The following is a 13,570-nucleotide window of genomic DNA, read 5'->3' as shown; positions in this document are numbered from 1 at the left end:
ACCAGCTGCATGGGATGAGTCATTTCCTCAACCATCAGTGTGGGAGGAGTCACTACAGTTGAGGCCGCATCTTTTCTCTGAGGGGTCGGGGCTTCCAGCAAGAGTGGATCAGGTGAACAAGTTAAAACAGAAAGCATGTCCACCTTCTTTTTGTCTTTCCTTTTAATCGTGTTAAGAATCCTCTGGATGATTTCCAAGTCACCTGATTTAATGTTCATAGTTTCATCTGTTTCTTGGTCTGTATCCCTGTTCTTAGGGCTCTCCCAAGGGGGAGAGGACCTGTGGTTAGTTGGGGATCGATGCCTTGACTGAAAGGATTGCTCCTGATAAGGACGTCGGCTCTGAAACCGATAATCTGACTTACGTCTTGGGCCCTGGTTGTATCTCCGACTCCTGGTGTCTTTTTTCTGGAAAGTAGTGATTAGGCTAATCCCTTGCTTCCCAGTGCCATGGTTGACCTCTACTCTGTGGAGGGGGGTATGGTTCAGCCCATGTTTGGTTGCGAGAGGATGCCAGTGGAGGAGGTGCGTAAGTGCCCTGAGCGTTGGGACTGTAGGCCCTTCAAGATGCAGTGGAGGGTCGTTGGAAGACAACGTCAGAACACTCGTTTCTGTCTGCTTAGTTTAGGGTTTGCTGGTACTTCTGAAAGGCCCAGCATGTCCACTGTCTTAGACTTTGAATGGGTTTGGCCCGTGGATTATCAAACACTCCCAAATAATGGCTGGTGGTTGGATGCAGATTCTGGAGAAAGAGGGCTTTAAAGTTGGGGTCTTCCTCCATGTCCAGGTCATTTCTTGACCCAAAGAAAGCATCTAAGAGTCAGTAATAATATTCTAGGGGATGCTCATTCTTAGCCTGTTTGATGTTTAGAGCCAAGGGGAATCCCACTTGGGAGGCAAAACTGGAGAACTCTCTTGTGATTGCCTGAGACAAATGCTCGTGGTCTCTTTTGATGTCCTCAGGACGAATCTACTTACCTAACGACTAGAGGTCAGTTTGATGAGGTAGATTTGGTCATCTACGGTCGCAAATGGGTATTTTCTCAAACAAAACTCGATGTCCTTCAAGTAAGATTCTACATGACAGGGAACTCCTAGGCTGGGTTCGAATCAGGTAATATTTCTTGCCATTCGATCTAAATCTTTATCTGTGGGTCCGTCTGGGTTGAGGTGCTCACGTGACCTGATGTTCAAGAAAGGAGGTAATTCTCGTGGTGGAGGATACACTGAAGCACCTGTTAATCCTTCCCTTACCTTAGCAGGATCACTCTCTTCCTTCTAACCCTCACCTCCAGTAGGCGCTGGAGAATACGCAAAAAGTTTGTCTTCGGGTGGGATAAACTGAGATGTGGGATATCGCAACATTTCATTTAAGCAAATTTGTTCTTCTGATTCACGAAGCTGGGATTGTAAGTCCTGAATTGTATTGTGTTGCGCCTCTAGCGCTTTTACATGAGTTTCATATACAGCCTGGATGGCCCGTGTCTCTGTCACAGGTTCGGTCATAAGTGATTTATTTCTCTATTTTTCTTTAATGATGTCATAAAGTTGAATAGAGGTTTTGGCCAAATCGCTCGTGGCAACTTGAAGCTCTTCCTGAACCTCTGCAAGGTGTCGTTTGTAACGTGCTGTCTCTTCACGGAGTTGCTCCATCTTTTGCAAAATTTTTTGTTAATTGTTCCGAAGCCTTAGCTTATGGGCTAATTGGAATCTTCTAGAGAGCACAGCGGCTAAGCTGCTGGTGGATTTCACAGCTAATTTTTCTCAGGCTGTCTGATTCAATCCTGTGTCAATCCTGTCTGTCATAGCAGATTACAATTTCTTAGAATCCATTTGCTGGACTTCAAAGAAATATTTTGGAACGTGGTTCTGTGTAAGCTCCCGAAGGACTGCATCGAGGTCTTCGAAGGAATCGGACTCCACGACCTCAGATTTTCCCGCCATGTTTACAAGTTTAGGTTGAAAGACAAAAGACTTTCCTTCCTTTTCCTGTGGTTAGAATTAACGACAAATTTAAAATTATTAACCACTTCTAATACTTAGGCCAAAGGTTTGAGTTCATTTACATGTGGTTAGAATATTTATAGAGAGAATTTAAAAAAAAATCTTTTTCTCTCTAAAATTGCCTTTTCTAATAAAGATTAATATGAGAAAGAGTTATTTATCTTACATGCACACCTCAAAATAACAAACAAGTGATTATTATTGAGACTTTTGTGGAAGAAACCCAGCACATTTTAAACACATGCAGTGCTCAGGTTCAACCACCAGAATGCAGCAGACCCCCTACTGGGTTTCAGAGGGGAGGGGTTTCTAGTACCGCCCCCCCAAGGGTCCTGGCTGAACAGTAGAGTCAAGCTTCAGCTGAGACATCTATAGTTGGTTCAGAATTCTGTATCCAGATTTTTGACAGGGAAGAGGAAGTCAGCACACATCACTCCTGTGCTGGCCTGATTACATTGGATCCCTGTAGATTTTCAGGCTAAGTTTAAAGTTCTGTGTTATGTCTTCCAGTCTCCTTATAGTGGTGTTCCACCAAACTTGGTAGCACTAATAAAAAGACATATCCCCTTACAAACTCTATGCTTGGCTGACCTGAGGTGATCGGACTTTCTTGGTCTTGGCTCCTTCTTTCTGGAATAAGCTTCCAATCGGTATTACAGTTTTTTTTTCGATAGCTAAAACACGTTTTTCAAAACTGTACGTTTCTTTCAAAACTGCACACACAAAACCCCAAACATAACACACAAATTCCTAAACTGTGGCTTCCCTTTGCAACAAAACCCTGCCACCACATATCGTAACATGTTCCCAAAATGGAACACGTGTTTTCATTTGGTAAACACAGCCACATTTTCACATGACACACACATACCATTCATTGCTTAAACACAAGTAGCCTATGGGTAAACACTACCAAGCATGGAAAGAACACTGAAGAGCAAAACTGAAAACACAACTGTCGAAAGGGAACACAATGAATTATACACTGAATGTATGACAGTGCCCACTTTTCTCTCAGACAAACATTAGACATCACACAAATTTTGAGACAAAACATTCTATTTTTACAGTTAACACCCCCCCACCCCCACCCCCCAAGCATAATCATGGAGCATCATGCCGCTGCTCTGTGTCTGGCCAGAGGGCCTCATCAACATCAAGGGCGATGTCCTCCTGGTCCAAACAGCACTGGAAGTACCGCCTCGAGTGCCTCATGAAGCCCTGACAGGCCTCAAAGGCCACATCTCTACAAGCCTCCTCCATGGCTTGAAGCAGTGGGACCTTGCTCTGTGGATTCCTTTTGTACACCTTCCACCTCCAGGCTGAGAAAAACTCCTCAGTGGGATAGAGGAAGGGGGAATAAGGTGGAAGGTATAAAATGGAAAACCGTGGGTGGTCCTGAAACCACTCATACACCTGGGTAGCCTTGTGGAAACTTACTTTTATGCTGCAGTCCCTGGTTGCAAATTGCTCGCCAGACCCGAAAGTTTAGAGATTTGAATATTTGTGTGTTGTTGATTGAAGCTTTGAGAATTTATGTGAGAAGTGTGTGTAAACCTGAAAATTGTGTGTTGTGTTTTGACAGCAAGGTAATGTGAAATTGACATCAGAGTGTATAGGAGGAAAATCAGAGTTCTAATTTGATAAGGAAATCTTAAGTAGTGATAAATTGAGTCAAGCGATTGGGAACAGAAGTAGAGGTTGTGAAAATTGTGCCTCATTTTTGCTTTTTGAGTTTTATCAGTCGAATAAAACTGTAAATTGTCACCATAACTACGTTACGTTCAAGAGTCGTTTGAAGACTCATTTGTATCTTTAGGCTTTTATGTGACTTGATTTTATAGTTTTATGCAATTTTTTACATTTAGTTTGTTGCTTTTATGTCTGTATGTTGCTTTTTATCTCCATTTTATTGCTTTTCGTGGTTTTAGTGTATTTCATGTTCAGCGACTTGGGCTCCTGCAAAAGCAGTGGAAGGCGCTATATAAATGAAGGTTGATTGATGAAGCCCTAGTTCGACAGAGACTGGCAGTCATCTTTAGCCTCTTGGATGGAAACAGCACTGTACAAAAAAGCCAATAAAAGATGATTTTTTTCTAAAAAAAAAAAAAAAACTAAGAAATACAGAGTAAGGCACAATGTCCTGCTACAGTTCTTTACTGCCGTCTTTCAAAGCATATTCACCTCATTCATAATAGTCTGGTATTGTAATTTGGCCTCTCATTTGAGCAAAAGAAACAAGTAAACAATACAGTTACTTAACTAAGTTACTGCCTAATGTTTCTATATGTATCTGTCTATTTACGTGGTTAAAATTTGTGTAGATGCAGAGTAGTGAGCATGTCGTTCTGTACCAGAAACAAATTCCACCAATTAGTTTTGTGGTCATTAATAAATTTGAAGCTGAATCTTCCATTCTTTAACAGTTTCTCCAACAGTTGAACTATTTTCACTAAGCTGCTTGGCAATTGCTTTGTAGTTCTTTCCAGCCTGGTGAAGGTCCACAATTTTGTCTCAGGTGCCTTTTTACAGATTTTGATAGTGGCCATGGTAGTAGTTGGAGTCTGAGTGACTGTGTGGTGGACAGTGTTGGGAGTAATGCGGTACAAAAATAATTAATTACTGTAATGCATTGCTTTTTGCTGTAATGTGGTAATGTAAGGCATTACAGGTGTTGGGGTTATTAGGAGCGAACAATTCGTAAGCTTTAACTTACTTTTGGATTCTTCAATAAATTCTGTAAATATGGGAATATTTACTGATTTATTAATTAATTTATATATTCTTAGATATACGGGGCACCATTCCCCTTTAACCGGGGAAAAATTGAATCCAAAACTCTTATCAGTCTTTCTTGAAGTTCGTAGAATCCTTGGAGCAGAGACTTCTCTTCGACACAACAAAGCTACTGGAGATGAAAATCTGAATTTTATAACGTTTAATTAACAATTTGTCAAATGAATAAACAGTGGCATAAATGAATAATAACCATGTGATATAATAAAAGGATGTATATTCAAAATAATGTTCAAGGTGTTTTGTGTGTATGTATGTGTGTGTGTGTGTTTCTAAAATGGAGTCTGTATGCAAGATGGCTGACCCCTTTGTCTGGCTAAAGTGTGAGTGGCAACTTGCACTTTAACTTCCAAGGCACTTAGAATCATCAGTAACTTAACCTTAAATTCACTCAAAACATTTCAAAGGATCATGAAACAACACAAAGGATTAATCACGAATAATATCTTTTAGTTTAACCACGTGGCCAAGCAGAAAACATTTAAAGATACCAAACAATGATCAATAAGCAGTTTATTTATTCAAAATGACCCGGCGGACGTGTTTTGGGAACGAAAGAGGAAAACACGAAGCTACTTTTTAAGCAATAGCGCGGTTTTATTGCTTATTCTGGACTATAGAGGAAACGGGAGAAGAAAAGGAGAGAGAGAAATGAGTTTTCTGATCACCAGAACAGTGAAGCGTCCCTCACTGTTTTGATTTGACGGTTCTCCGTGTTTCTCCGCAGTTTGGCGTCATCCGTCGGTTTGATGCTTTCTCCGTTGTTTACCTCCACGAGTGTTTCTCCATGGGCTGGACACAAAGAGAACAAAGTTTCTTTTGTGCTGAGTTTGACAACTTACAGCGTCTCTGAGAGCTGGATGGAGCTCCGCTCGTTCCCAGTCAGGTCCTGATGGAGTTCGAGTGGCTTTGTAGCGGTTTCGTGGCTCAACTTGGGCACTTAGAGCTTCCGCGTGCTCAAGTTGTCGGAGCGTTCGACAAGCGTGTCCTTACCGCCAGGTATCCTGGGCAAAAGAACGAGGTTTCTTTGTCTCTGCTGAAGATTTATGGTCTTAGTGCGCGGGAAAAGCTCCACGGCTTCCCGCACATGCGCAGAACGTGTTTCTGGTACTAGGCGGTGACATCACCCAATGCTTCCGTGTGCAAAGCATCATGGGAAATGAAGTTTCTTGGCACTGATGTGATTATTTGCTTTCCAGAGCAATTTAAGCACAGTCATTTTGGAGAAAATCACTGCATAGTAATTTCCTCATGAGGTCAGACCCTCAACACAGGGAAAGAAAATGGTAATATTTACTCGGTACAATTGTCAATAACGCGGTAATTACAATGCATTTTTAAACCCAGAATCAAGATGTGTTCCTTAAAAATTCAAATTGCGGGAAACCCGAAGAAAGATCCAGTATCTGCATATATTACGTCATTTATGGACTCAGCTTTGCGGGCATTCTATGAGCAGAGAGGACGCAGCGGTAACGGCTCAAATACTCCAGCTGCGTCCTATACGCAGCCGCTGTTATATTCACAAAATCGCTCCACTAAAACAAAATAATTCACTTGCGATCGTTCATATCAGCGCATATTCTCTGGTATTTTGTGCTTTTCTGACGTGTTTTGCCTCAGCTGAGTTCATAATCTGTGCCCCGGTGATTTCAACTCATTACTGCTGGAGCGCCACGCATGTGAAGATCCCTTTGGCTGATAGAAAGTAGGAAGTCTAGGAAACAGTTTTTTCTGGAAGACGGAGAAAACATGCAGCATGCAGGAAGGTTAAAGAGAGAAAGGGCCGGAAATTATTCAAATAAAATCAAGAAAACAAAACAAAGCGCTTGAAAAGAAAAAAAGTAGGTAGATTTATCCCCAATACACATTTTTACCAGTGAAAAGCAATAATATATAAACATTTAACATTCATACATGTGATAGAATCAGATCTCCCCAGAAGTCAGTCCCACATCCAGGGCCGTATCAAGGCATTTGGGAACCAAGGCAAATATAGGCTTGGAGCCCCCACCACCCCACTCCCTGCTCAGTTAATATAAGATGGCAGCGTGTTGAGAGTACAGCTTGTTGTTGCTTTTATTTAATAAACAATAATTTTAAAGCACTGTTATTATATCTGACAGTTTTAACAGCAATCCTAGCTCAGACACCACATCACCATCCACATATATATCATGAGCTCACTGAGCGTCAGATTACCAGATTCATATTGAAGTTGTATTGGTAAAAGTAACTTAAAGTAATGCAAAAGTAGTGTAATGCCTTACATTTTTAAATCAGTAATATTGTAATGTAATGAATTACTTTAAAATGAGGGTAACAAGTAATAAATAATGCATTACAGTTTTGAAGTAACTTTCCCAACACTTTAACAAGCTCAGACAGGTGATACTAACTTAGATGGATAAGTGGAGTAGAGGTGGATATTGTAAAGGCAGAGTGACAAGTCTTTTAGAGCCAGAAATCTTTCAGAATGCCAGGTGTTGAAAAATGTATGTGCAGCAATGCAATACAAATACATTCTTTAAAATTAATACAATGTGATTTCCTGATTAAATTTTAAATGACGTCTCTCCCACTGGGAAAGCACCTACGATGCAAATTTCAGACCCCTCCATGATTTCTAACTGGGAGAAGTAGCAAAATTGCTGGGTGATTAAATACTTATGTTCTGAGTTAAGCCTGTTAAACTGGCAGACTCAGGAGTATGCCAGGTAGTACTTCCAAGATTAAGTCGATTAGTCACAATATCAACAAAAAATATTGAGATTTATCTATTTACAGTGGGGCAAAAAAAGTATTTAGTCAGCCACCGATTGTGCACGTTCTCCCGCTTAAAATGATGACAGAGGTCAGTAATTTACATCATAGGTACACTTCAACTATGAGAGACAGAATGTGAAAAGAAAATCCATGAATTCACTTGGCAGGATTTTTAAAGAATTTATTTGTAAATCAGGGTGGAAAATAAGTATTTGGTCACTTCAAACAAGGAAAATCTCTGGCTCTCACAGACCTGTAACGTCTTCTTTAAGAAGCGTTTCTGTCCTCCACTCGTTACCTGTATTAATGGCACCTGTTTGAACACATTATCTGTATAAAAGACACCTGTCCACAGCCTCAAACAGTCAGACTCCAAACTCCACTATGGCCAAGACCAAAGAGCTTTCGAAGGACACCAGGAAAAGAATTGTAGACCTGCACCAGACTGGGAAGAGTGAATCTACAATAGGTAAGCAGCTTGGTGTGAAAAAATCAACTGTGGGAGCAATTATCAGAAAATGGAAGACATACAAGACCACTGATAATCTCCCTCGATCTGGGGCTCCACGCAAGATCTCAGCCCATGCGGTCAAAATGATCATGAGAACGGTGAGCAAGAATCCCAGAACCACACGGGGGGACCTGGTGAATGACCTGCAGAGAGCTGGGACCACAGTAACAAAGGTCACCATCAGTAACACACTACAACGGCAGGGAATCAATTCCTGCAGTGCCAGACGTGTTCCGCTGCTGAAGCCAGTGCATGTCCAGGCCCGTCTGAAGTTTGCCAGAGAGCACATGGATGATACAGCAGAGGATTGGGAGAATGTCATGTGGTCAGATGAAACCAAAGTAGAACTTTTTGGTATAAACTCAACTCGTCGTGTTTGGAGGAAGAAGAATACTCAGTTGCATCCCAAGAACACCATACATACTGTGAAGCATGGGGGTGGGAACATCATGCTTTGGGGTTGTTTTTCTGCTAAGGGGACAGGACGACTGATCTGTGTGAAGGACAGAATGAATGGGGCCATGTATCGTGAGATTCTGAGCCAAAACCTCCTTCCATCAGTGAGAGCTTTGAAGATGAAATGTGGCTGGGTCTTCCAACACGACAATGATCCCAAACACTCCGCCCGGGCAACAAAGGAGTGGCTCCGTAAGAAGCATTTGAAAGTCCTGGAGTGGCCTAGCCAGTCTCCAGACCTCAACCCCATAGAAAATCTGTGGAGGGAGTTGAAAGTCCGTGTTGCTCGGCGACAGCCCCAAAACATCACTGTTCTCGAGAAGATCTGCATGGAGGAATGGGCCAAATACCAGCTACTGTGTGTGCAAACCTGGTAAAGACCTATAGTAATCGTTTGACCTCTGTTATTGCCAACAAAGGTTATGTTACAAAGTATTGAGTAGAATTTTTGTTATTGACCAAATACTTATTTTCCACCCTGATTTACAAATAAATTCTTTAAAAATCCTGCCATGTGAATTCATGGATTTTTTTTCATATTCTGTCTCTCACAGTTGAAGTGTACCTATGATGTAAATTACTGACCTCTGTCATCATTTTAAGTGGGAGAACTTGCACAATCGGTGGCTGACTAAATACTTTTTTGCCCCACTGTATTTAATAATAGTTAGCCTCAGTAACAACACCCACACATTGATTTTGCACTCATTGTAGAACTGAATGTGTTTTGATAAGTCTGTAATGATCTGCTCTCATTCATAGACCAGCGGTGTCCAAATCTAATTCTTGAAAGAGCTTTACATGTGTCTCTGCTTCAAAACACCTGTGTTTAATCAATCAGTGATTAAAAGGCTTTTGCAGAACATGATGACCACAGAACATACTTGAACTATGAATTCTGGTGTGATGCAGCAGAGAAACATGCAGGGTAGTGACCTACTGAACCAGGATTGGACACTGCTGCTGTAGAAAGTGGTAAATGAGTCATTTTTATTTGACTGGACCTCAGTGCAGCATTTACCTCATTATATTTCTAAATCCCCTCTGGGGACAGATATTTTTAATTAAAGTTAGAAAATTCAGTATAGCGCCAAATCACGACAAGAGTCATCTCAAGGCCACAAAGTAAACATTCCAATTGAGTTCAGTTAATTTGGTCAGATAAAAGTTCCCATTGTAAGGAAAGCCAGCAGATTGCATCAAGTCATCAGTCAGAGACTTTACAGCAACCCTCATACTAAGCAACCACGCAGCGACAGCGGAGAGGAAAACTCCTTAACAGGAACTAACTACCAGCAAATGTTCAGTGGTTGGCAGTAATGTGCTAGCCGATGGCTCCTTCCAGGAGGCTTTAACGCCTCAGCAGAATGCCAGTGTAGCTTGTTCTGGGGAGAAAACATTATGTTAAAAGCTGAAATAACAAGAAATAATGCAATTGGAGAGTAGTGATAGAAGAAAGTAGTTGAGTGTTGAAAGTGGTCAGTGTGTCCTCCAGCAGTCTAAGCCTATAGCAGCATAACTACAGAGATAACTCTGGATAACCTAGCCTTTTAGATGGAGGCATGTTGGAGGCAGGGCAAGGGAGAGCCGTCTTTACCGACTGTACACTCCACCTCCCTCTACTCACCCACTCGTCTAACAACCTGGCGTCAAGAATTTAACCATAAATTCTATGCTTCTATAGATTTTGTCCTTGTTCCTCTGGGATTCATCCTAAGACCAAGTTTTTTTTTTACCTTTTACAAGATTCCCCCATGCTTCCTAGTCTTAACTAAAACAGAATTTATTTTCACTGCTATGCAGACAATTCACAGATGAATTTGTGCCCTGAGGACCCAACATCTTTAGTGATCCTAATCTGTGCCTATAGTGCATTCCCTCCTAAAGATTTCAGAGTCAAAGACACGTTACTACTGGGCTTTATTGTGTGTAATGGATTGACATTTTGACCACCTTTGAATTTTCCTAAAGTTTTTAATTTAGTTTTATTTTTCATGCACTTAATGTTGCCCTTCCCATTGTAATTCCTTTCATTTTGATCTGCTTTGACCATTAGCGGTTTGAACTGTGGTGGGCTGCATTGTTGTCTTAGTTGTGTTTTGTAAATAAAGTTGATAAGATTTAGTTTAACATGAATGTTTATTTGCACGATACAGCATCTGAGTGTCTCACGGTTGCTCTTGTTGTGTTCAGATTGTACGACTGGATCGCACCATGGAGCAGATCGTATTTCCAGTCCCTAACATCTGCGAGTTTCTCACTCAAGAGTCCAAATTGCGTGTCTACTACACCACAGAGCGGGATGAACAAGGCAGTAAGATCAATGACTTCTTCCTGCGCTCTGAGGACCTCTTCAATGAGATGAATTGGCAGAAGAAGCTGCGAGGTTCTCAAGAGGCTACTGGTAACACAAACACCGTTCCCTGTACGTTCTACTCCTCAGCTTTTTATATCCTACTGCCTGTTTTATACTTCCTCCTTTTGCATCCCTCCTGGCCCTTTGCATTTTTGTTGCCATGGATTTACCAATAAATTCCCTTTCCTCGTACTCTACTGTGGGTAGAGAAATGCTTAGGTGTGTTTTATTAAAAACAATAAAGCACAGTTGATGGCAAACTGTGGTTTCTGCTTTTGAAAACATTATAATTGACCAGCTCAGCCACATCCAATGATGGTTTTGTTTACCCCTCCAATATCGCATAAACTTAAATATATTAGAACTTCTAATAGATTTAACTGCAAATTTTACTCAAACCCATTAGACGATTTTATGTTAACTGTACATTTGACAGCAGATGAGCTAAACTGCTGCATCAAAATACGTCATCTGGTGAAAATCAAATTGTGTCACTGCTAACGGAGACCATGGACGTAATTTTCACTTTAGAAGTGGGGGGGACACGGGGGCTATCTTTACAGTATGCTCTAATGGGAAACAGGCTTCAACACAAACAGTTGTTTTCCGCTTGGTCCTAGAGCTCAACCAGTGTCAATTTAATATAGCGTAATATTGTTTTTGGATGGTAAGAAGTGCAGGGGTCAAAACTTGACTTTGGAAAAAGTGGGGGGGGGGGGGACATGTCCCCCCTGTACCCCCCCAAAGTTACGTCCATGACGGAGACTGTAACTGCCACCACCCGAACTTTTACGTGAAGCATAAATCTAGAATTTGGTAGATTCCAGTTAACAGCTGAGCATTATACAGTAGCTTTATAAATATTATTGCAGAAACCAGATAAAATTGTAATAGTTGCAGCTTTTTGAGTAAAGCTATAAAATCCTCATTTCTGAGGAGAAAATTATATTTTTTATTGTTCCTATATAGCAAATACACAAGTACTGTAAAAAGAGTCTGATCAAACGTTACAGCAGGATGAAAAATCAGCCCTAAAGAGAATGCTGTCAGAAACAAACAGTAAATAAAGCCATTGTTAAAGCTTGTATCTTTATGAACAGCATTTGTGAGAGCATTACCAAAATATCTCCAAATCTTAGCTATTTCTTTGTGACTTGCAAAACACCATTTTCTCTCTGTTGACTGCTCTCAGTCAGTCAGTCTCACACGCTCAGTTTAGTTTCCACGAGTAAGAAGCGTGAAAATGGGTGACAACTCTGGGAGGGGTTGATAACCGCACGGCAGAACAAAAACAAAAAGCTGGTTGAATGTTGCAGTTTAACCAGTTATGATGGGCCCCATCGATCCAGTCATGAATAAAACACATCACAAAAGCACGATACTTACCAATTTGCATATTGTCTCACAACTCTGTTGCTAACTCGTGGTCGACATTCGTGGCTCTGTGAGATGCTGACTTGTGATCTTTAAATCACAAGTCAGCATCTCTTCCATCCCTCTCTAAGCAGAGGCTGTCTGATTGATCGCTCTGTCGGTGAAATCTAACCTTACAGTAAAATATGATCTGTAAATCAAAATGATGTTTTAGGATAAATTAAAACGCTTCTGGACAGAAAATCAAAAGCAAGTTGCTTTTAAATTTTAAAATGTAAATAAATATCAAGAAAGGACAATACATACGATTAAATAAGGTTAACGTGTAGATCAACAAAGACAAAGATTGACTCAACAACACAATGTTGTTGTAGTTTTTTTGTTTAACAGCCCAAATAATCTTTATTTTATTTTACTTTTAAAAACACAAACTATTTAGAATTTGTAAGAGTCCGTGTTTTAAAGGGGTACACTTTCTATATTGTAAACCCTGGAGGGATGCAAGAGGATGAGTCAAGTAAATACATCCATATTTATCAGGTGGGCAAAAAAAAAAAAACCGATCCATCTAGTTCAAAACTCTTTTGTCTGATTTAATGCTAGTTTTCTAGATTCACCATATTGTTCTAAATATTTTCATTCCAATGCTCTACCCATCTTTGTACGGACTCCTGAACACTATAACACTCGCAGAATGCAGTTCCTGCTTCCTTTAAAAAGGATGAGCGGCCACCACAAAGTCCAGGCTGCAAGCTGAGGGACTAATGTACGTGGGACTCCCCGAAGTGAGAGGCTATGAAGGTGAACAGAAACAATTCAGATAGCACAAGTCCAGGAGAGTTGAAAGAAAATTGCTCTCAGAAATGAAGATTTTAGTTGGATCGTGAAAAAAAAAGTGCCATCTGCATGGAAAATATGGACCAATCAACCTGATTCACTTGGAATGAAGTTGGGGAAAAATGAAAGGAAGAACCATATTTTTAAAACTCATTGTTAAAATTAGTTCCTCTCAAAGATGGGGAAATATGTGGAGGAAATTTTCATAGAATTAAATTAAAGGGTTTTGAACTAACTGAATCCTAAAATATTGCCCACATCATATATGTAATTAAGTGTGTGTGAACGTGTGAATGTAAATACTACTGTCATATATTTGTTAATTGATAAAATATGTTGTTCAGTGATGATACTCAGGAAAGAATGATGGCAGCCATGTTTAAAGTGATACACATTAGGTTGTTTGCAAACAAAATAATAGATATTGCTAAAGGAGCTTTGTGTTTTCCATTCTCTTTCTTTACAAACTAA

The 13,570-nt window shown here is 40.5% G+C and overlaps 1 protein-coding gene across 7 annotated transcripts in view; it reads left to right on the top strand.

Annotated features, from left to right (window-relative positions):
- Positions 1 to 13,570, top strand: part of itpr1b (inositol 1,4,5-trisphosphate receptor, type 1b) — a 206,723-nt gene that overhangs the window by 160,276 nt on the left and 32,877 nt on the right. For all 7 annotated transcript variants that reach the window (XM_054748811.2, XM_015959905.3, XM_054748785.2 and 4 more), the window contains one exon: positions 10,726 to 10,957. In XM_054748811.2, the coding sequence (XP_054604786.2) occupies positions 10,726 to 10,957 (232 nt within the window). The remainder of the gene's footprint in view (positions 1 to 10,725; positions 10,958 to 13,570) is intronic.

The sequence above is a fragment of the Nothobranchius furzeri genome, chromosome 3 (assembly GCF_043380555.1).
Source record: "Nothobranchius furzeri strain GRZ-AD chromosome 3, NfurGRZ-RIMD1, whole genome shotgun sequence".
Classification (NCBI taxonomy): domain Eukaryota; kingdom Metazoa; phylum Chordata; class Actinopteri; order Cyprinodontiformes; family Nothobranchiidae; genus Nothobranchius; species Nothobranchius furzeri.
This window is presented reverse-complemented; position numbering and strand designations above follow the sequence as displayed.